Genomic DNA, 26,092 nt, shown 5'->3' with positions numbered 1-26,092 from the left:
ATGGTGTTAGTCATTGTAGCACAAGTGTGTTTTAGGGATCGTTTAGAACACTGTAAAATCAGGGTAAAACGAATGTATTTTATAGATCACTTGCTATCCTGTACAGTTAGTACAACACGAACATATTTTAGGAATCTTTAAGTATCTTGTAAAGCCAGTTCATCACAAATATAAGGATATTTTAGAATCCTGTAAAATCCGTGTATCACTGATCCATTATCGGGATCCTTCACCATCCTGCAAATTCCTTGTAATAAGGATATTTTAGCATCATGTAAAGTCCATGTAACATGAATGCTTTGTGGGAATCGATTAAAATCCTGTAAAGTGTGTAACTCGAACACATTAGGGACCTTTTAGCATCCTTTAAAGTCGGCGTAACAGATATATTTTAAGGTTCTTAAAATCCTGTAGAATTAGTGTCAGACAAGTGTGTTTATTAGATCATTTAAAATCCTGCTGTGTGTGTATGTATGTATTTTTTAGATATTTCTTGTACGTGACCCCATTTAAGCTTATTTATTTATTTATCTTTTTAATATCCTGTTTAATTCTCTTACATTAACCTAGATGTTGTAACGCCAGATTTAATAGCCACAAATCAATCAATCATTAAAATCCTGCCATCAGTATGCCACCAGTCTCCACCTTGAGCCATGCCAAATCTGCCTCTGGTTTCAGTGACATGTTGTTGGTCTCAGTTGTACTGTACTTAGTGCTTGGTCATCTTCTTTGGCTTTCTCGCTCAGTAGTCTTTCAGTGCTGGTGGCTTAATTGCTCTATCTTTTATTTTCCCTGTAGATTGTCTCAGTTTATCTGTGAGGTTGGTTTTTCTTTGTTCTTTATTGGTTCAAGGCATACAAAGTATCTTCTTCAATTTCCTCTGCCTCATATATCTTTTTATCTCCTCTCTCTCTTGAAATTTCATTTACTTTAAAAAAACCGTATGTGGGTAGTGCCATCAGTGCACCTCATGCGGTGCACTGTAGGCATTACTCTAGGTTCTTTGCTTCGTCCCTTCGGCCCCTAGCTGCAACCCCTTTCATTCCTTTTACTGTACCAACGTTCATATTCTCTTTCTTCCATCTGACTTTCCGCCCTCTCCTAACAATTGATTCATTGTGCAGCTGAGAAGTTTTCCTCCTGTTACATCTTTCAAACCTTTTTACTGTCAGTTTCCGTGCAGCGCTGAATGGCCTCGTAGGTGCCAGCGCTTGGTCTTTGGCCTAAACTCTATAATATATCTATTTATCTGAACTTTAAATGATTGCTCTTTATCGAATTACAGGTCTCGTTCTGTGGCCTCTGTTTCCTCGTTGTTGTCAAAAGGATGCCATTTGTTTCCTGATATCTCCTCTGCTGTGTTACGAAGTACACAGCAGTTCCACAATTAAGTGTTCACTTCTTCTCCCCATTTCCCTCATTCTGTTTGTCTTTGAGATTGGACCTGACTGATGGCAGTAGGTCTATTTTCAGGCGTAGCCAGAGTACGTTGAGTTGGTCTGGTTGCCGGAAATAGCCGCCCTATTTCCAGATGTATTGACGTCGTTTGGGAGCTCTTGTTTTACCTCTATGATTTTCGAGGGGATAATTTTATCTCAGCAGTTTTACGTCTGGTAGACTGTTGTCACGTCCTTTCCGCCAACCGCTGGGTTTCACCAGCCGCTGGGTTTTACCAGCCTCTGGGTTTCACCAGCCTCTGGTTTTACCAGCCTCGGGGTTTCACCAGCCTCTGGTTTCTCCCCTATTTTCCCTTCCCTCTGATAAGGTTGTGATGAATCTCAGGTTTCCTATTTCCAGTTCCTATTAGATTTCCTTCCATAAGAAGTCTCAGGAGATTCCAGTACTGTAGGGTGTTCTGTCACAGCGGATATCGGCTCTCAAGTTTCCAGTTCCCATTAGTGTTCCTTATTATGAATCTCAGTGGTCCTGATTCCATCCTACCGAGCTTGTTATTTTGTAGTGAATCATGGGTTTTCTGCTTCCATTCCCAAAAGACTCATCATGTTTATGTAAGTTAATATCTCTTGTTTTCCATTTCCAGTCTATGAAGCAGCCCCATTAATCGGTGCATTGAGGACGCCCTGGATATTCTGGACTGTGTTTCCATGAAGGTTTTCCAGCCCGTGAAATGTTATAGACCTTTTCTTCTACTCCAGTTACGATTCCGGGATCGTTGAGTTGTCATGGTGACTGAGAGGATATTATGGAGAGAGAGAGAGAGAGAGAGAGAGAGAGAGAGAGAGAGAGAGAACATATGATTCAAGTCACGTTTATCCTAAGCTGACTTGTAGCGTGGTTGGGGGAGAGTTTAAGAAATTCCAAACAATACTTGCCTAAGATGCATGCATTTGTATATACATATATATACAGTATATATATATATATATATATATATATATATATATATATATATATATATATATATATATATATATATATATATACACACACACACATATATATATACAGTATATATATATATAATTCTCATTCTACATACACACTTCACTTACATAGCCTAAAGGAGAGCAATACTTGATAAAGCAAGTATACCCTGTAGTTGCTGTGTAAGGGGAAACCAGAAGAACTGAAGAACCTTAAACAACTGTTGACAAATGGAAACAAGTGCTGAAGAGACAGTATTATGGTGTGAAACTAGAGATATTTCAAAAGATGCTGAAGAGAAATGAGGTCATGGTGGAATTTCTGGAAGGGAAGCTGTTGAATGTGGATAAAGTTGTCTGTAGCTCTGGTGAGTACCAAGGTCATGTGATGAGTGAGCATGGCTTTTGAGTACAGGTCATGAAAAGATAGCAGCTGTTAATGAGTGGCTTAAGCTATCAAATGTCAGTTCTCTTAGAAGCTTCCCGGGAATATGTATTCACAGTTTGCTGCCAAAACTTCTGCTCTCTGTAAACACAGATCAGACAAAAGTTCTGGTGGGAAGTTAAGTGCCAAGCTGCTTTCACACAGCTGAATCAGGCACTGATTTCTGCTCCAGAATTGTCATTGCACGATCCATCCATGCCTTACATCTGAGACAGTGATGCAAGTTACTTCGGTGTTAGGAGTGTGCTGTCTTAAAAGAAAGTTTGTAAAAAGCATATTGTGGTCGAAATTTGTGTATATGTATGTGTGTGTGTGTGTGTGTGGTGGGGGGTCAGTCATCTGGGAGTTGAAAGTTGAATAGAGCTCTTGCAGTGATTTGACGTGCTTGTGACAAAATCTAACTTGTGCTAGGCGTTGAGGCAATATATTAGGTGTACTTAGCTCTACCAAGTTGAATTTTTTATTTATTTTGCTATACTACAGATAGACTAGATTTTCAACAAAATGTATATAAGTGTGTGTGTGTGTGTGTGTGTGTGTGTGTGTAGGGGGAATGGGTTTCCTCAGCTCAGTGGCAGAAAACAAATGATTAATTAAGTGGTGTTTAGAAGTAGATATAATGGATGATGCTAGGATTTCTGTAAAATCTATTCAAGAGAAGATGAACGTTTCTGAGAGCCTGGTGTGGATGAAGGGATTGTTGAACCAATCCTCATTTATGGAAGTGAAGTGTGGATGTTAATGTCAGTGATAACAAATGGCAGAAGCTGGCGAGATGACATTAAAAAGGTTTGAAAGGGTGAAAATTTATGATTAAGAACTGTGCTGAAATGGTATCAGGTGAAGTCACGGACAAGAGTGTTTTGATATGGTCTGAGCGTGTGGAGAGAATGGAAAAATGATAAGCTGGTAAAAAGTGTGTTTATTTAGGACGTTCTAGTAGGAAGGAGCAGGGGGAGACAGAAAATAACGGCTAGATGGAGTGGAAGAGGTGTTGGTACGGAAGCCTTAGTCCGCGTGCCTGAGTGCGTGCATGAGCATCGTTGGTATGAAAAAATCTGATTATTTTTTTTGTCACTTGGAGGAAGCTCGAAGTTACACAGTGTTATTCGAAATGGTTTTCGAAACGAACGTTAAGTCCATTATCACCAGTGAGACACAAACAAAGCAATTAGGAAAGTGTCCAGGGACCAGAAAGAGTGGAAAACATCGACGGAGTTGCCTCCGAGGGAAGAGAGAATTCTTCCAGGAAAATTAAGATGAATTTGAAAACATCAGCGTAGGCAGAACACACACACACGCACACACATGTATATCTATATGCTAGTATAATGTATGTCTGTGTGCGTATGTGTGTATATATATATATATATATATATATATATATATATATATATATATATATATATATATATGTGTGTGTGTGTGTGTGTAATTCTATTGACCACAATGCCCTCTTAACTTCTCGAATTCTTCGCGCTTTTTGGATATGCTTGTAACTACAAAGCTGTAAGATCCAAACGCAAGAAATTGAAGAGACTGTGATGGCCGGTCCCGGTAAACGAACCCGCGTCACCATAATCACAAGGAGGTCACGTTGCCGACCTGACCACGAGTCAGGTCGGCAACGTGACCGGCCATCACAGTCTCTTCAATTTCTTGTGTTTGGATCTTACGACTTTGTAGTTACAAGCATATCCAAAAAAGCGCCAAAAAATTCGAGAAGTTAAGAGGGCATTGTAACTATTAGAATTACATATGTGTCTGGTAAAAAGTGACCAGTAGATTCTACACACACACACACACACACACACACACACACACACACACACACACACATATATATATATATATATATATATATATATATATATATATATATATATATATATATATATATATATAATAAACAAACTTTCTAGAACTTTCGAATCATACGTACATTTCGTCAGCCTGTCGCCCTCTGTTCTGTCCACATGTTCTCTCCTGTTCCTGATTCTGCTGCAGCACCTCCTGCCCCCTGTAGAAAACTGAATGACCTTCCCAAACCATGCTAAACATATGTAGCGCGTTATCACCTCCACTAACCCAAGGAAAGTGTAAAGTAGATATGACCCGCAGAAAGCGTAATGGATAAAGAATTGTTCAACATTGGGTAACTGTATATGGTTAAAGTGCAGTTCTGTAAACTCTTGAAAGACAGAGCAAGTAAGAGAAGTGGGTACTGGATCAACTCTGGGCACTGTATATGGCTCAAGTGCAGTTCTGTAAACAGTCGAAAGACAGAACAACTAAGAGAAATGGGTACTTGATCAACTCTGGACAATCGTATTTGGCTCAAGTGCAGTTCTGGATAAGGTTGAACCACAGTGCAAGCAGTGGCGTACCTGGCATTCCATCAGTGGGGGTGGGGCCTAAGTGGGGGCAAGATATTTTTTGGGGGTGGCCAAAGAAAATGACACAAAACTAATGTACCACTTCTGAAATTATTAGTAAAATATACTGTTCTCGAATGTATATATCCATGTGAATGAAGGAAAATAACAGTATTAGTAATTAGTACACCTATATTTGAAATGATAGAGCTCAGTTTTCAATTAATTTTCATTCCTTACTATATGCAAATGTATCAAATATTGTAAGGGTTAAAGTTTAGCTGCAAGGCGAATTTCAACTTGGAGGGGCCAGTGGGGGTTCATGCATCTGACGAGGGCCCCCCCCGGGCACCGCCCTGCCCCCCCCCTCCCCCCCAATAGCGACGCCACTGAGTAAAAGTGGCAGAATTCCTTCTTTCCATTCCGTATTCTCCATAATAAACCAAGTTACACTTGGTCCTGGAACAAAAGTTTGTAAAAAAAATCTATAATAAAAAGATGCGGTATGATAACGCTACCAGTGCATTGCATAATTGTTCTTGAAATACATTATTTTATTCCTCTCATATAAAAAAAAACCGTGTTTCATGCATCTATTTCAGTATAGTAATTTCCTGTCGTGTTCTTTGTGATTAGTGCACTGTTAAAAACCGTAAGAATAGAATGGACATTCATACATAAACGCGCATGCGTATGCGCGCGCATGTATTTGCATACATATCCCGTTTCCATCTTTTATTACTTCTGTAATCAACTCTCTCTCTCTCTCTCTCTCTCTCTCTCTCTCTCTCTCTCTCTCTCTCTCTCTCTCTCTCCTCATTTCGTGGAGGGGAAGAAAAAATAAATGGAATAAAAAGACTTCAAAGCAGCGGGAAATGTCGTTTCTCTCTCTCTCTCTCTCTCTCTCTCTCTCTCTCTCTCTCTCTCTCTCTCTCTCTCTCTCTCTCTGCTACGAAGATGAAGTTCAAAGAAGCAGCTAAACTTGGAGCAAACGAAAGATAGGAACAGTAAAATCGGCGAGGTGAGGAACGAAGAAAATGCACTTACAGGAATGGATAAAAATAGAATGAATGAAAAATGGAAGATAATATATGCAAAGGCGAGGGAGAATATCGAAAGAGTCTCCATCCATCCATCTTGCAGAGTGATGTAACCGCAGTGATACCAGACCTTGACCGTCGAAGAAGTTTTAAGACAGATTGGCGAAGCCTTTTCGCTCTTCCAGGAATTTTGTCGTCGTCATTCTCGAACAGAAGAGGTCGCTCTCATTTTCTCTCATGTTTTACTTTTATTTTAATCGAATCGTCTGTGAGGGAAAAATATCCCCCCTTTTCTTTTTATCGCTTTTCATTTTCGTAGGGCGTAATTTTGATCCCATCTTTGAAGGAAGGTTTTCAGTTTTCTGTAAAAGAAAACTACTGTGCCGGTTTGTCTGTCCGTCCGCACTTTTTTTCTGTCCGCCCTCGGATCTTAAAAACTACTGAGGCTAGAGGGCTGCAAATTGGTATGTTGATCATCCACCCTCCAATCATCAAACATACCAAATTGCACCCCTCTAGCCTATGTAGTTTTTATTTTATTTAAAGTTAAAGTTAGCCATGATCGTGTGCCTGGCACCGCTATAGGTGCCAACAACACGTGCTACCAACGGGCCGTGGCTGAAAGTTTCATGGGCCATGGCTTATACAGCATTATACCGAGACCACCGAAAGATAGATCTATTTTCGGTGGCCTTGATTATACGCTGTACAGAAAACTTGGTTATGCCTAAGAAACTCCGGCGCAATTTTTACTTGTTTTTTTTTCAGTTTTAGAGAAGTTTTGTTTTTTATTTAGGAAGCCGTCGGGACTGGCGAACAGCTTGTTTCGATGAGCTTTCAGATTTGCAATTATTTTTTCTGAGAAGGCAAGGGTTGCATGGTAGGTCTATGAAGGAAGGAGGCTGTGTGTGTTTCGAGATGAAATAAGTTTAAAAGGAATCGGGGTAAACAAAAGTACACAGTAACTTTGGTACTGCAAGAATATATATATATATATATATATATATATATATATAATATATTTACATATATATATATATATATATATATATATATATATAATATATTTACATATATATATATATATATATTATATATATATATATATATATATATATATATATATATATATATATATTATATATATTACACACACACACACACACACACACACACACATATATATATATATATATATATATATATATATATATATATATATATATATATATATTTAGGTGATTAGTGACCTCTCCTCAAACAGCAAGAGACCAGAGATCCATCCCTTAGGGTGTAAAAGTCTTATGAACAAAGTGCATTATATCCTTGTTGTCGAAGTAGAGAAATATGTACTTGGTGGTTAGTAGAGTGGGATGGTCATAACCGAGACATAAAAGTGTATGGAGCTTGCAACCTCATCCTAAAACGGCTTGCTGAGAACCAGAAAGTGAACAGTATCTCAAAGGTGGAAAATCGTAAGGTATACATACATATAAGTATTTACACTTCTGTATGTATGTATGTATGTATGTATATACAGTGGGGCACTGTATATACATACAGGTTCTTTGCAGCGTGCCTTCGTCACCTAGCTGCAACCCCTTTCGTTTCTTTTACTGTACCTCCTCTCATATTCTCTTTCTTCCATCTTACTTTCCACCCTCTCCTAACAGCTGATTCATAGTGCAACTGCTTTGAGGTTTTCCTCCTGTTACACCTTTCAAACCTTTTTAACTGTCAGTTCCCCTTTCAGCGCTGAATGACCTCATAGGTCCCAGTGCTTGGCATTTGGCCTGAATTCTACATTCGATTCAGTTCAATTCAATATATACAGTGGGGTATATCTCTCTGCTCCCTTCATCTCCTTTAAGTATGATTGATGCCTTTTCAAGATAAAAGTATTTTTTTTTATCGAGTTTCTTTTTCCAGGTCTGTGCGAGTGATGAATGGTGTCTCTCTGAGTAATGATCTCGGATATAAGAGTACCCTGACCAGGGACAGATAGATAAAGTAGATAGGTAGATAGTAGATAAACAGACAGGCAGATAAATAGATAAATAGATAGCTATATGTTTGTTTTTATACCGTGTTTGTGTGGGTGTGCTGGTGTCCTAGTAGATGGATAGATAGCTATATGTGTGTGTGTTTATGCTGTTTGTGTGAGTGTGTTGGTGTCCTAATGGACAGATAGATAGCTAGATGTGTGTGTTTATACTGTGTGTGTGTGTTGGTGTCCTAATAGATAGATAGATAGCTCTGCGTTTGTTTTTATACCGTGTTTGTGTGGGTGTGTTGGTGTCGTGATAGATAGATAGATAGATAGATAGCTCTATGTTTGTTTTTATACCGTGTTTGTGTGGGTGTGTTGGTGTCCTGATAGATAGATAGATAGCTGTATGTTTGTTTTTATACCGTGTTTGTGTGGGGGTGTTGGTGTCCTGATAGATAGATAGATAGATAGCTGTATGTTTGTTTTTATACCGTGTTTGTGTGGGTGTGTTGGTGCCCTGATAGATAGATAGATAGCTCTATGTTTGTTTTTATACCGTGTTTGTGTGGGGGTGTTGGTGTCCTAATAGATAGATAGATAGCTGTATGTTTGTTTTTATACCGTCTTCTGGTGTGCTGGTGTCCTAATAGATAGATATGTGTGTTTATACCGTGTTTGTGTGGGTGTGTTGGTGTCCTAATAGATAGATAGATGTGTGTGTTTGACTGTGTTTGTGTGGGTGTGTTGGTGTCCCAACAGATAGATAGATAGATGCGTGTTTGCGCTGTGTTTGTGTGGGTGCGCGTCGACGTCCTCAGAGAATGTGGAAAACAAGAAGGAACCAGACTCTCCCCAGCTGCCCTCGATTTCCTCTTCTTTCAGAAACAAGATAAGATTCATGTGATATTTCTGCCGACAGGGTTTTCCCGGAGGCAAAACTCTGATCCCCCGTGAGAATAAACTGGCTGGGGTTATGGATGTTGAGAATTCGCCGCTGTCTTTTCGTTCTCCTTGTTTGTCATCTCCTTACTTTTTTTTTTTTTTTGAATGTTTGGGCAAGTAAGAAAAATCCGTACCTTTATTTTGTCTCTTTTGTTTTGTTTGAATGTTTGCGCAAGTAAGAAAACTGAATTTTTACCTGATGTGCAGCCGTAATTACGTTGTAGCATTGTGTAAGTTTATTTAGGAAAGGAAAATGCAAGAGAATTGGATATATTTGTTTTATGTTGAACTGATCTAACGACGTGAAGGTTAGCGGTGTCAAAGTGGAGTTAGGAATATTGAAGATGCAAAGTAATCGTTTTTCGTTAAAACGCTGAGAGAGAGAGAGAGAGAGAGAGAGAGAGAGAGAGAGAGAGAGAGAGAGAGAGAGAGAGAGAGAGAGAGCTTTTAGCATAGGAATTTAAGATTTAATATCCTTCTCGTACTATAAACCATCAGTCCGTTGGTAACATATCAAAGCGCAAGTCCTACTTGTTTATTTGAATGCAAAAACTGTACTCGCCCACCAGGTTCATCAAAGTTCTTCTGGTAAAGCATTCTGATGCAACGGTTTCTAAGCGTCTTACAGTTCATCAAAGCCCTTTGGAAAAGCGTCTGGTCCCCACACTTCAAAAGCACCTAACAGTTCATCAGACTTCTTAGGAGGGGATTTTAGTTCTCCCTTTTCAAAACATCTGTTTTATCAAAACTCTCTCTCTCTCTCTCTCTCTCTCTCTCTCTCTCTCTCTCTCTCTCTCTCTCTCTCTCTCTCTCAGTGTGTATGTGTTTGTGTGTGGAAGGCATCATTCTCACTTATTGAATTGTTCTCTTAATTAAGTTTTTTTTTTTATCAAGGTCATATAGTTTTTTCTCAGTGCTTTTTCAACAATTTCAAAATCTTCCCACTTTGTAAAACTTCTTCGTTTAACTTCATGTTAAAGTTTCCCGGACGGTTCACTCGCCCATGTCTTGAAAATCCTTTCGAGCCTTTTTCAGGCGCTGTTCTCTTCCACACTTCCAAAAGCAATAATCCTTATCCTTTTCGGCGGAACGTTTCCCTGGTACTTCGTGACATTTATATAAGTACTTTTATTCGTCTTCGAGGGTTTTTGTAGGAAAGAGGAATAATTGTCATTCAGAGGAGATACTTGTTGCGTGCAGCAAAACTCTGCTAGATATCTGCATGCATATTCGAATTTCTGTTTTTTTGAGTTGATATAGTATGTAATGTTAGACAGGCAAAGAATTCTTAACAGTTATCGTTTATTTTAGCCGTAACTAAGTTTCAAGTCAAATATATATATATATATATATATATATATATATATATATATATATATATATATATATATATATATATATATATATATATATATGTGTGTGTGTGTGTGTGTGTGTGTGTGTGTTTACAACCAAAGAGAATCTTTTATACATCGATTCCGGGGATGAAAATCAAATTCATATATATATATATATATATATATATATATATATATATATATATATATATATATATATATATATATATATATATATATATATATACTAGAAATATCAAGTTTCCTCTGCGGATTGTGTATGTGAGAGTCTTTTAAAAACAGTTGCTGACTGAGGTTACTAACAGAAAACAGCAACTGACACTAGACGGTTATTATAGCTACAGCAGGAAGAAAAAACTAGAGAGAGAGAGAGAGAGAGAGAGAGAGAGAGAGAGAGAGAGAGAGAGAGAGAGAGAACGGATTCCTTTTAAATAAAACTGAAAAGATGCCTTTCATTCGAATTAGAATTCCCCGAACTGAGAGAGAGAGAGAGAGAGAGAGAGAGAGAGAGAGAGATAGGAGCTAAATGAATGCTTCAGCGGGTAGGAAAAATATGCGTTTCTTTACATATCAAACTGATTGAAGTCCCTCTGATCCGAAGCAGGTCATCGTAGAGAAGAGAGAGAGAGAGAGAGAGAGAGAGAGAGAGAGAGAGAGAGAGAGAGATAGGGAGAGAGAGAGAGTAAAGAGATTTGTTTTTTATGTTTGAAAAATCAGATTATCCTAAATAAAAAAAAGTTTTTTTTTTCCAGAATGTTTTCAGAACTTAAACTGTCGACGTATCAAGCCCTTGATTTATTTCGTGTGAGAGATTCGGGAAAGGTTTTAAATGAAATCAAATGCTCGTATTTCTTCTCGTTCCAGATCAGGAGACAATGTCGTTAGGTTTTAAAGCGCAGTTGCTGGAATGCGTGTACGAATGGAGTTCCCATACGAAGAGACACAAACATTATATATATATATATATATATATATATATATATATATATATATATATATATATATATATATACATATATATTTATATATTTATCTTTATATCAGATAAATATATAAATATGCATACATAATATATATATGTATATATATATGTATATATATATATATATATATATATATATATATATATATATATATATATATATATATATATATATTTCTTTTCTTTTCATCTTTCAGCATGAAGCCTTTTTCTTAACCGGGCTGGCCCCTTAGGTAAGAAAGGGCTGTGGTCACTGCCACCCTCATACTGAAATCCCAGACTCGTGGATGAACCCGTGTATAGAAAACTTTCATCACATTAGCTGTTTCAAACACCTATACAGTTTCATCATAGGCTTTTTTGATTTCCATGTATACCACATACTTCTTTTACCTGTTGCTTTGAAACTTCTAGAATGACTTTTATAACACAGCTTTGTGTAACCCACTTTGGTAATCCTCTATCAGTCTCCCTGATGTCTGTCTTCTCTGGAACTTTTACCTCTTTTTGACATACCTTCAACACCCCGGTCAGCCACTCCATCATATTCTCATCTACGTGCCACACTTCACTTGCGATACCATCACCTCGCGATGTCTTTTTGTTTTTCAGCCTAGTAATTGCCCTCCTTACCGTCCGCAATCACTTCCACAGCCATTCTAAACTTACACTAACCCCTTCCACTCTTGCATCATTCACCTCTGCCTTCCTATTGTTCTACACATTCAGCAAGTGTTCAAAGTACTTACTCCACCGAGAATGACTTTGTTTACGGAAGTTATTGAAATGGTTGGATGAGGTGGAAAGAATCGACGACGATAGGTTAGTGGAAAGAGTGTGCACTTTAGAATTGTTAGGAGGGAGGAGGAGAGAAAGATCAGAATGAGATGGAAAGATGCTGTGAAAGAGTTATACTGGGAAGGAAGGGTGTTTTCAGCCAGGAAGCGCAAGGGTCCATGCCGTCAGCATAGGTGTATGAAGCGGCTGGAGTATGGATGCGAATGTAATCTTCGTATATGTACAGTATATATATTACATATATATATATATATGTACAGTATATATATATATATACATATATCACATATGTATATGTACGTTATTTATTTATCTATAAGGCCATGGTAATAACAAGTTCTATACGTCATCTTTCCGATAAACAGAGTTGATCAATTTTGGTTCTGTCAGTATGGTGTCGTCCCCTTATAGCCGCCCCCACTCTCTCTCTCTCTCTCTCTCTCTCTCTCTCTCTCTCTCTCTCTCTCTCTCTCTATATATATATATATATATATATATATATATATATATATATATATATATAAATAAATATATATATATATATATATATATATGTATATGTATATATATATATATATATATATATATATATATATATATATATATATATATATATATATATATATATATAGAGAGAGAGAGAAAAAGATAATGGTAAATTATGTGTGCGTGTGCGTGCGCGCGCGTATGCTTCGAGAGTATTATTTTTACAAAGCTAACTATTATTAAAAATGAACGCCGCGGCAACATGAATTGACATTGGCCTCAAATTAATCAGAGCTGGAGCAGCTTTCGTCTGCACAAACATGAGTTTAAATATATGATGTACGTGTGTATGATTTATTAGCATATCTGTAAATATTAGATACGGGATTCATGTTCATTTAGGCGTGTATGTGTGCATGTGTACATGATTTTTTTCAATATTCGGGTAGTTCCCAGAGGAGAAGAGGGCTGTTGCTGTTATATTGATGCGTTCAGCTGCTGAATCGTGGATGCAGCTCTTGTGTATAATTGTTCCATGATATTACATGCTCTCTCTCTCTCTCTCTCTCTCTCTCTCTATATATATATATATATATATATATATATATATATATATATATGTGTGTGTGTGTGTGTGTGTGTATGTGTTTGTGCGTGTATACATATATATATATATATATATATATATATATATATATATATATATATATATATATATATATATATATATATATACATATATTTATATATCGTACACACACACTCATCTATCTATAAATAAAGACAAAATCCACGATGGAAGAAAAACACTGGAGTGCTGCGAGGCCTTTCGACTGTCGTCCTTTACTTAGAAGTCTGCTAAGTAAAGGACGACAGTCGAAAGGCCTCAGCACTCCAGTGTTCCTCTTTCCTTCGGGGATTTTGTTTTTATTTATATATTCATCACGTTCCATATTTTCGTGATTCAGTTATACATACACACACACGTACACATATACTGTATGTATATGTATATATACATATTATATGTATGTATAGACACAGTGTCACATAAGAAATTATGTATGTAAAACAAGGGTAGAACAAAACCGAGGCACTACCATCCAATATATAATTACGATACGTAATGTCCCACAAGGCGCTTAATACACTCATTGTCTATTGACATTCAATTTGCTCTCGGATGCCCGTTGAATTTTTTATATTCATTCAGTTTTTAATTACTACTACCTCTAATTTATTAGTGTTATTACTGTTATTTATCTTTCTTTAACGTTGTGTTCCTCGTAATCATACAGAATTACTCTAAACAAGTAAAAAATGCAATCGAGTTTTCTGTACAGTCACGGCCAATGAAACTCAGCCATGGTTCCGTGGTGTCTTTAGTCACGGCCTGTGAAATCCTTAGCCGCGGCCATGAAACTCAGCCACGGTCCGGTGTTGGCCTGTTTTGTTGGTACCTATAGCGGTTCCAGAAGCACGATCATGGCTAACTTAAACCTTAAATAAAATAAAAACTACTGAGGCTGGAGGGCTGCAATTTGGTATGTTTGATGACTGAAGGGTGGATGATCAACATACCAATTTGCAGCCTTTAGCCTCAGTAGTTTTTAAGATCTGAGGGCGGACAGAAAAAGTGCGGACAGAATAAAGTGCGGACAGAAGAAGTACGGACAGAAAAAGTGCGGACAGAATAAAGCGCGGACAGAAAAAAGTGCGGACGGACAGACAAAGCCGCCACAACAATTTTCTTCTACAGAAAACTAAAAAAAAAAAAAAGCCTTAACAACGTCCATTGAATTAATGCTCGTACAAAATTAAAAACGCCTCTTGACAGTTTTATTATTATTAATTAATAATAGGCTGTTGAAAGGAAAATGGAATTAGCTTTATTAATACGAGAAAAATGATCACAGTTCTAAGCGGGTATATAAATTAATTTTAGGCTGGGAGGAATATCAATTGCAGCGGTTGTGGAGAGGACTTAAAAATACTGCTGGCTAGAAATTCAATCTGGACTGGAAGGTATAAGTTAAACGAGCTCCTCCAGTAGTAAGTTATTATTATTATTATTATTATTATTATTATTGAAAGAGAAACCCACAAGATTTCTTGTGGGTTTCTCTCTCCATCTTCAGAAGAAAACTGAAAGAAGTTTTTGTTTGATTATTATTATTATTATTATTATTATTATTATTATTATTATTATTATTATTATTATTATTAAGGAAGAAGACCATCTTTGAGGCAAGTTTTGTTGGATAAAATGGCTGCATTTTGCGAGTTGATTTTATACTGAGTTTTCTCAATTCTTCTAATAATTCGATTTTCCCGCGCATCAATATTAGTCAATAATTGTTCAGTGTTCATATGTCAATGGATGAAACAGCGTATTTCTTACAGCAGAAATTCTTCATTTTAAAGTATTACAGCACGTTACTGAAACATGGGATGTAAATCCTTAGATCTCCCGATGTTATTTTCGGTGGTATTTCTCCTTTTTTTCTTTTTTGACGTCGAAACATGTCGACAGAAAAAGTACTGAAAATACCAGACAGACGTCAGAAAAAGAAAAAAAGAAGAAATACCATCGAAAATACCACCAGGAGAATCTAAGGATTTATATCCCAGGTTTCATTAACCTGCTGTAGTACTTTAAAATAAAGAATTTTTACTGTAAGAAATACGCTGTTTCATCCATCGAAATATGAACATTGGACAATTATTGACTAATATTGATGTGCAGGAAAAGCGAGTTATTAGAAGAATTGAGAAAACTCAGTATAAAATCAACTCGCAAAATGCAGCCTTTTTATTCAACAAAATATTATTATTATTATTATTATTATTATTATTATTATTATTATTATTATTATTATTATTATTATTATTAAAATAGTTTAACCAGTAGTAAGAAATGAAGAAATATCCTCGTCACAGGAGTGAGACTAAAGAAAGTGAATTGATTTTTTTATACGACAGATTAAGAGGATATATATATATATATATATATATATATATATATATATATATATATATATATATATATATATATATATATATATATATATATATATATATATATATATTTTGCTAGGGAAATGAATTCTGACGCCAAGAGGAAATGAGGAAAATGAATCATTTTCCTCACCTTCGGTTGCCCTTTGTTGTGGTAAGATCCCCTTAGGGGGGAGGGGGGGGGGCGGAGGTTATTGCAGTCAGTGCACCTCATGCGTTGCATTGTAGGCATTACTTAAACCTGCAACCCCTTTCGTTCCTTTTACTGTACCTCCTTTCATATTCTCTTTCTTCCATCTGACTTTCCTCAACCCTCTGATAACAATTGATTCATGGTGCAACTGCTTTGAGGTTTTCCTCCTATTACACCTTTCAGACCTTTATATTGTCAATTTCCGTTTCAGCGCTGAATGACCTCGTTGGTCCCAGTGCTTGGCCTTTGGCGTAATTTCTTAAGATTCAATTCAATTCATTTGTGGTAAGGTGGAGAGGGGAACAGGCTTGGTGTGGACCTCTGGATTCTACAAACCAAATTTCGATGAGCTCGAGGCATGATCCATCTTCGTGGCTTGCAGTGAGTTTTGGCGAACAGGAATTTAACCACCTTAAAGAATATTAATAAAATTAATGCAGGATAAATTGTTCGAATAAAACCGGAAAGCTGATTTATATCCACGGGGAAATCTATAAAGTAATTTTCCGTTGAATTCGGTTGTTTTCATCCGAACGCCAAAATAAAAGTAAAATATTAAAAAACCCCGGCACAGAATTAGAGCTGTTTTCATATAAAATGAGGCTCACTTTTTTTTTTAGTTTTTTATACTCGATTTACGAGTCTGGATTTTTTTCCACGTCGATATAACTTTAATGGGCATTTTATAATTCCAGTTGTGTTATGGAATTAGAATTTTTTCGCTCCATAAATAACTTCGTCGCAGCGAACCTTTTGTGTTCGTGGATTTATGTTATGAAAGCAGTTATTTTTCTTTTTCTTTTCACCCGGAATTGATTTTGATGCGGGGGTGGGGCGGGGGGGGGGCGAGAAGGGGTGGGCCTTGCTTCGCTGCTTGTGTTTTGAGCAGAGTTATTTTGCTTCAAAAATCGCCTTTTTGCTAATGCTTATATTTTAGAGAACATTTTATAGGATTACAATTTTTATGTATGCCATTAGTTCTGTCAGGCGGAGATACTTTGTTATAATCGTATTACATATAAGTATTCTCTCTCTCTCTCTCTCTCTCTCTCTCTCTCTCTCTCTCTCTCTCTCTCTCTCTCTCTCTCTCTCTCTCTCTCTCTCGTATCTTAAAAATCATCTTTTTGTTAACGCTTATATTTTGATGAAAATTTTATAGGATTACAATTTTTATATATACCAGCAGTTCTGTCAGGCAGAGACTTTATTATAAACGTGTTATATGGAAGTATTTCTCTCTCTCTCTCTCTCTCTCTCTCTCTCTCTCTCTCTCTCTCTCTCTCTCTTACTTCAAAATCATCTTTTTGCTAACGCCTATAAATCGATGCAAATTTTATAGGATTTCAATATTTATGTATGCCAGCAGTTCTATCAGACGGAGTTACTTTGTTATAAACGTATTGTATATAAGTATTCTCTCTCTCTCTCTCTCTCTCTCTCTCTCTCTCTCTCTCTCTCTCTCTCTCTCTCTCTCTCTGACATCGTGGCGTAATGGTAGCACACTCAGCTCACAAACTGAGCGGACCAGTAGTTGTCAGTCGATCGTTGTAAGGCGTAGCTCTCTCTCATACACTGTCGAACTCTGAAACTTTAGTATTAAGAGATAATGACAGGCAAGAATTTGTTCTCTCTCTCTCTCTCTCTCTCTCATAAACTGTTGACGTTTTTCACTGAAACTTTAGTATTAAGAGATAATGATAGGCAAAAATTTGCTCTCTCTCTCTCTCTCTCTCTCTCTCTCTCTCTCTCTCTCTCTCTCTCTCTCTCTCTCTCTCTAATACACTGTGCGTTTTACTCTGAAACTTTAGTACCAAGAGAATGATAGGCAAGAATTTGTTCTCTCTCTCTCTCTCTCTCTCTCTCTCTCTCTCTCTCTCTCTCTCTCTCTCTCTCTCTCTCTCTCTCTCCGATGTATATTAGCCATTTAATGGAGAATTGTTGCTGTAGATTAAAAGCTTTTCGCCCTAATGGAAGAGACGGAACATTTTCTATTGAAAGCTTAAAATGGAGGACAGAATAAAAAAAGTCATTAGGAATGAAAGCGTTGATGGGTAGAATGGAGAGAAATGGACCGATAAAGGAGAGAAAGATCGTAAACGGGAAAATGAAGAGTGATGCAGATATCGCCGTGGAAGAAGGACTAAGAGAGAATGAAGGAGCCAAGTCAATGAGAGAGAAGTGAGTGTCTTGTATTATATATGTATATACATATATATATATATATATATATATATATATATATATATATATATATATATATATATATATATATATATACGTTATGTATATGCATGTATATGTATGTTAATAAAGGCAATGCCACGAGGAGAGAGAAAACGACTTACTTTACTTTATTAATATATTCTTCACGTTCCATTTTCGTCATTCAGTTATACATATATGTATGTATATTTAATATATGTATATATACATACATAAATATTATATATATATATATATATATATATATATATATATATATATATATATATAATATTATATATATATATATAAATATTATATATATATATATATATATGTATATATTTTATATATATATTTGTGTGTACATATACAAGAGTTTTAGAGTAAGATGAGAAAGATTAGTGACAGCGCATTAGGAAAGAATGAATCACCCTTCAGCGATATTTAAAAGAATGTCGGTCCCGTTGCATTTGCTGAACGAATTAAAGGCAGCTGTTCAGCGAACAGGAGGATTTTATTATCTGAAACGAACGAAACCGCATTTTTCTTTATCCTGCTGTAAAAGGCAAAACTTTATTTTTATGTCGGGAAGAAAAATGAAGAACAGGCTTTTCCCTTCTGAACTGAGAGAACAAAGAAATACTAGTTTTTTTTTTTTAATTTCCTGTAAAAGAAAATTATTGTGCCGGCTTTGTCTGTCCGTCCGCATTTTTTTCTGTCCGCACTTTTTCTGTCCGCCCTCAGATTGTAAAAACTACTGAGGAGGCTAGAGGGCTGCAAATTGGTATGTTGATCATCCACCTTACAATCATCAAACATACCAAATTGCTGCCCTCTAGCCTCGGTAGTTTTTTTTATTTAAGGTTAAAGTTAGCCATAAAAGTGCTTCTGGGAACGATTTAAGATAGACCACCACCGGGCCGTGGTTAAAGTTTCATGGGTCGCGGCTCATACAGCATTATACCGAGACCACCGAAAGATAAATCTATTTTCGGTGGCCCTGATTATACGCTGTAGCGGCTGTACAGAAAACTCGACTTTTATCGCGTTTTTTACTTGTTCTGGTTCGCAAGAATTGGATGGACAGATAAATGCGCTTGTTTTCAAGGTCCTGTAAAAACAAGCTATCTAATATATATATATATATATATATATATATATATATATATATATATATATATATATATATATATATATATATATATATATATATATATATATAATTTTGATAGCCACAATGCCCTCTTAACTTCTCGAATTCTTCGCGCTTTTTTGGATATGCTTGTAACTACGAAGCCGAAAGACCCAAACGGAAGAAATTGAAGAGCCTGTGATGGCCGGTCGCAGGAAGCGAACCCACGTTACCTTAATCACAAGGAGGTCGCGTTGCCGACCTGACCACGCGAAGAATTCGAGAAGTTAAGAGGGCATTGTGGCTATTAGAATTACATGTGTGTCTGGTAAAAGTGACCGGTAGATTCTACACACACACACACACACTCACACACACACACACACATATATATATATATATATATATATATATATATATATATATATATATATATATATATATATATATATATATATATATATATATATATATATATACATTAAATAGCGAATGTATTGTATCACCGGCTAATGAACTAAAATGGAATAATGAACAATTCGATGTGGGATTTCTAACATTACTATTTCATAAAAGTGCAGTTAGTCTTACTAGACAATTTTTGTCAGGAAAGGAAGTGTCACCGAGATTGCCTGGGTTGAAGGGAAGGCAGAAGTGTCAGAACAAAAGGAACTTAACATTTCAAGATGGGCGCGGTAGAGCTTGTCAGAGTTGAATGGCAGAGTATATATATTTAAGGTGGTCGACATGAAAGTGATAAATATGGCAGCCGGCAGGTTATGGAAAATTTGCACACGAAATCTCATCCCGGATTCACCAGTTCAAAAACCGGTAAATCATCCCTGACTACTCCAGTTTTCTATTTAAACGAGCCACTCACTCTTAAACGAAAAATTGCTTTTTACGGAAAACAGTAAAAAAATTTGATCCTTCATCAATATATTTCCATCAGGGATCGGTAAACAACAAACTAGATTGATTGCAGATAAAAAAAATTTTTTTTTTTTTTTTTTTTTTTTATAAAAATGAAGCCTTGATACGCTGTTGATGAAGCTTACGCATCCTTCAATTATCCAGTCCAACCGGGGAACAATGCGGGCCAATTATCTTCCTGAAACACGAGACTAACATTCGACATCAAATGGACGGATGAATCACTTACTCGTTCAATTACGGGAAATGGGTCGTTCGTTCGCTCTCGAACCATCTGTAATTCAGAATCGCTGGCGTGTGATCGCGAATTCACGCATTCATGAACGTGCACACACATATTTGTGTGTGTGAATATATATGCACATGTGTGTATGTATGTATGTATGTATGATATATTTGTATATGTATATATATGTATATATATATATGTATTATTGAGAGAGAGAAAGGTCTCAGTGCTTGGATGGGTGACCGCCAGAAACCCTGGAAGCCACCACAATATATATTATATATATATATATATATATATATATATATATATATATATATATATATATATATATATATATATATATAAATATATTGAAAAATAACTATAAATTTCCTCGAATTCGTTTGTCCGGAGTAAAATTACTATTTAAATATGACCTTGAACTATTATCTAATTCTTACTTGACCTTTGACTTGTTAGTATGACCTTAACCCCGATCTTGACCTTATTCTGAACAACAGCTCATTAGGGGATTATAGTTGCCAAACATGAACTTTCTATCTTATGTATCTGAAAAGTTATAGCTAAGGTTAAATTCCTAATTGACCTTTGACCATTAAGTATATCCTTGACCTAGTCAAACGTGTATGTTTAAAAAAATTATGGTCAAAGTCAAATTCATATTTGACTTTTACCTTTAAGTATGACCGTGAACTTGTTCTTGACCTCACTGTAATGCCTTGCGACCAATTCCTAATGAAAAGTTGCAGCCATTTGAGATGAGAAAAGGGACATCCACATAAATATCCACAGAAACTTTCTCATATATATACGATTGATTATGAGGCAAACCAATACTAACACGTACTGTATACTCCATTTTTTTAGTTTTCTGTAAAGGAAAACTATTGAGATGGCTTTGTCTGTCCGTCCACACTTTTCTGTCTGCCTCAGATCTTAAAAACTGCTGACGCTAGAGGGCTGCAAATTGGTATGTTGGTCATCCATCCCACAATCATCAGCCATACAAAATTGCAGCGCTCTAGCCTCAGTAGTCTTTAGTTTATTTAAGGCTAAAGTTAGCCATGATCGTGCGTCTGGCAACGTTGTAGGACAGACCATCACCGGGCCGTGGGTGAAAGTTTCATACAGCATTATACGCTGCACAGAAAACTTCGGCGCATATTTTACTCGTTTACTTTAGTGGCCGGCCACTCAATAACTGGCCTCTTTCCACTAAAAGTGTCCTGTGTGCGGACAGCCTAAACAGGTGCAGAGACAATGCTATGCAGGAGGAACGCTGAAAGGCAATGTTGCTATGCAGAAGTGGTAACCCGAGTTTGCACAGGCCTGGCGTCAAGCTGCAGCATCATCATCAAGGAAAGAATATTGTTGAAGGCCCAAGAGGTCGTCTGTCCCACAAGCAGTAGCAGTCACATCACTGATTATTTTCTTTTCAAAGTGAATAGAGAAAAATTTCACCGTTGGCCACTTACGCCACTCCCAGTGAACGCCCTCAAACCCATGTTTTAAAGTACCCTTACATAGCTCACTAGGTGGTCTGTCAGTCCCACAAATCCCCATTTTTTCTTTATATCTTTTTGTAAATAAAATAAAAATTTGTCAATTTTTTCCGTAAAAATTCATACGTTTTTATCACCGTTTGTATTGCGCAATTCTCATTTCTGATTCATTAAGATTCAAGGAATTTGTGTTCAAATATAAGCACAAAGTAAATGCAGGCTAATGATACGTTATTCTCAAAATAGGTAAGGGTGAGATGAGTTAATCCCCAAAAAGGATGTTTCACAATTGTTTCTTCTTTTCATGCTGCCAAAATCTTCATCCATTTTGATAGATCCAGACCCTTGGCTGTTTCCTTTCGTTAGCAAAAGGTAGATGCAGCGAAATTCCCTGTGTCTGTGTCTGAATCGTACCTTTGTTGAACTTTGATGAGATCCAGTTACATGGTGGAGGTATTTTTGCCACATGAATAGTCTTCGTTAGATGAATAGTAAAAAGAAAGGTGTGAGTTTTAAGACTAACAGGTCATGATGCTAACCTAATCAACAAAAAGGTCAAGTTTCCAATTCTAAGTCTCAGATAACTTTGTGACTGTTGACGTATGAACTAAATAATGTGTCTGATGGTTTGAAGACGGCCTTAGGTCTTAAGCAAAACAATTGCTAAGAACCTTTGTTATAAGATGTATTTACACATACACTTATACATTATATATATATATATATATATATATATATATATATATATATATATATATATATATATATATATATATATATATATATATATATATATATATTTATATATAGATATATACATATATATAAATATATATATATATATGTATATATTATAATATATATATAATAATTTTATATATAAACATATATGTATATATATATATATATATATATATATATATATATATATATATATATATATATATATAAAATAAGATTCGTTATAATTTATTCGGAATAGCGTTAAAAGTCGAGAGGGGCCTTGTTGCCAGCGAAAGAAACTTCATTAAACTCGCTAATTACTTTTAGATTGGAGGAGGGACTGTTTAATTAAATTTATACATAGCAGGTCTTCATGATATAATTCGATTACTGGAAATCCGGTATCTTATAAATTGCTTTCGAGAAAAGCGTCCTGACTAAACGTGTGAACTGTATGCGTGTGTGTGTGTGTGTGTGTGTGTGTATACAGTTACACCATAAATACGTTTAAATATCTGCCGTCCCAGTTGATGTTTTAGTAGAGTCACACACACACACACACACACACACACACATATATATATATATATATATATATATATATATATATATATATATATATATATATATATATATATATATTACAGTATATGTATGTATATTTATGATTCTTCTAAATCAGTGATGTTTTAATAGAATCACACACACATATATCTATATATATTATATATACGTATATTATAATTCTTTTAAATCAGCGTATATATATGTGTGTGTGTGTGTACACGTATGTATGTGTGTATATATGTATGTATGTACGCACGCGTCTCATTCGTCTCTCGTAAATATCCAAAATTTTTTAATGTGTTTCGTATTGCCGATGGGGGTAATTAAAGAGCATAATCATTCTTCAGAATTGGGGCAGCCATTTTCGTGTTGCGGGTCCGGGCGCCACGTTAATGACTTTTTAATTGCCTCTTAATGAGATTACATATATATACTTCTCCCCTCCCGCCCGCCCCCCCAGCCCGCCCGCCCGCCCGCCCCCCATCGAATTCTTTCATTCGGGGTCAATTACCCGTCTTAATTGACTTCTTGTTTTGGGTCTCGAAGATAAAAAGAAAATTTTATTTGGAATTCGCTTTTCATCAGGCAAGGAGTCATGTGTTCTGGTGTGTGTGTGTGTGTGTGTATGTATGTATGCGTGTATTCTCGTACGCTCTTTTAATTGTCTTCACATTACAATGGGTGTAGTTGAATAAACAGGGGCCTGTAATTCTCTGGTTGTAAAAACATGCATGCAGACAATGCCTTTACTTCGTCGGTCCTTAAACTAATGTATATATATATATATGTATATATATATATATATATATATATATATATATATATATATATATATATATATATATATATATATATATATATATATTAGAGAAGGTCTATCATCTTATTCGTTGTTTCCTTCGGATCTGGGCAAGATAAGGGGATCGGATTGCCTGGTATTTAAATTCCCCTCCGTACAATTCTTTAGCCAGATCCAGCATTGAGATATATATATTATATAATGTATATGTATATATGTATATATGTATGTATATATATTTATATATATATATATATATATATATATATATATATATATATATATATATATATATATATATATATATATATATATATATATACATATACTCTTTTGGTCTTCCTTTCAAACTGCTAGACATGGATAAGCCCATTTTGTCGTAGCATTCGGAAGGATAAAACTCTCCACATACCTAAACTAAGCTTCATCAGCAGCACGTCGAACCACCTAAACTCGCAGAGGAGCTCAACTGTGTACTTCACGCACCCCTTTTTCCCGTATAGTCCTTCCTCTCTTTCACCTTTTTAGTTTTCTGTAAAAGAAAACTGTTGTGCCGGCTTTGCCTGTCCGTCTGCACTTTTTCTGTCCGCCTTCAGATCTTAAAAACTACTGAGGCTAGAGGGCTGCAAATTGGTATGTTGATCATCCACTCTCCAATCATCAAACATACCAAATTGCAGCCCTCTAGCCTCAGTAGGTTTTATTTTATTCAAGGTTAAAGTTAGCCATAATCGTGCATCTGGCAACGATATCGGATAGGCCGCCACCGGCCCGTGGTTAGTTTCATGGGCATCGGCTCATACAGCATTATACCGAGACCACCAAAAGATAGATCTATTTTCGGTGGCCTTGATTATACACTATAGCGGCTATACAGAAAACTCGATTGCGTCGAAGAAACTTCGGCGAATTTTTTACTTGTTTCTTCTTTTTTTCCTCCAGTCTCCCAAAACATCCGAATCATTCGCCAGTTTAACTGCCAATTCATCCATCAGGAGGCAAGGGTATCATTTTGTCCGTCCTTTTTTTCGGGTATGGGCAAAATATGGGTATCAGATTGCCAGTCATTTAAATTCGAGCATTGATCGTAGAATCCGTCAATCATTTTCGAGGCATCTTTCCAACATCCATGAGTGTCTTGATTTTCAATATATCATTCTCACAGTTATGAGTCACCCAGTCAATCGTTTCAGTCGGGCGGTCATCAGTCAGTCTTGAAATCATTTTCAACAAGTTTCGTAATCAGTCCTTGTGTCATTCATTTACTTCCAGCTGCAAACAGTCACAAACTTCCCACTTCCAACAGCCATTAGTCAGTTAAACAGTTATTTTCATCAGTCATCAGTCACGAAATGATTATTTTCCAACAGTCACTGGACAGTCATTCAGTTACTACTTTCCAGTAGTCAGTAGACAGCCATTCAGTTACTATTTTCCAACAGTCACTAGACAGTCACTCAGTTACTGTTTTCCAACAGTCACTAGACAGTCTTTCAGTTACTGTTTTCCAACAGTCACTAGACAGTCTTTCAGTTACTGTTTTCCAACAGTCACTAGACAGTCTTTCAGTTACTGTTTTCCAACAGTCACTAGACAGTCTTTCAGTTACTGTTTTCCAACAGTCACTAGACAGTCTTTCAGTTACTGTTTTCCAACAGTCACTAGACAGTCTTTCAGTTACTGTTTTCCAACAGTCACTAGACAGTCTTTCAGTTACTGTTTTCCAACAGTCACTAGACAGTCTTTCAGTTACTGTTTTCCAACAGTCACCAGACAGCCATTCAGTTACTATTTTCCAACAGTCACTAGACAGTCTTTCAGTTACTGTTTTCCATCAGTCACTAGACAGTCTTTCAGTTACTGTTTTCCAACAGTCACCAGACAGCCATTCAGTTACTATTTTCCAACAGTCACTAGACAGCCATTCAGTTACTGTCAAGAGTCATCTGCTATTTTCGGCATGTAATCGATGGAATCTGAATTAA

At 36.2% G+C, this 26,092-nt stretch overlaps 1 protein-coding gene across 1 annotated transcript; it reads left to right on the top strand.

Moving 5' to 3' along the window:
* Window positions 1–26,092, top strand: LOC136844758 (fap1 adhesin-like). The gene is made up of 2 exons (XM_067113993.1): window positions 1–63; window positions 25,550–26,092. Exons 1-2 carry the CDS (start codon window positions 1–3, stop codon window positions 26,090–26,092), a joined length of 606 nt encoding a protein of 201 aa, XP_066970094.1.

The sequence above is a fragment of the Macrobrachium rosenbergii genome, chromosome 13 (assembly GCF_040412425.1).
Source record: "Macrobrachium rosenbergii isolate ZJJX-2024 chromosome 13, ASM4041242v1, whole genome shotgun sequence".
In the NCBI taxonomy this organism is placed as follows: Eukaryota; Metazoa; Arthropoda; class Malacostraca; order Decapoda; family Palaemonidae; genus Macrobrachium; species Macrobrachium rosenbergii.
This window is presented reverse-complemented; position numbering and strand designations above follow the sequence as displayed.

Coding starts and splice junctions, on each gene's coding strand:
- LOC136844758 (XM_067113993.1), top strand. CDS start 1: ATGGTGTTAGTCATTGTAGCACAAGTGTGTTTTAGGGATCGTTTAGAA. Junction 64..25,549: donor TAGAACACTGTAAAATCAGG/GTAAAACGAATG, acceptor ATTTTCCAACAG/TCACTAGACAGTCACTCAGT.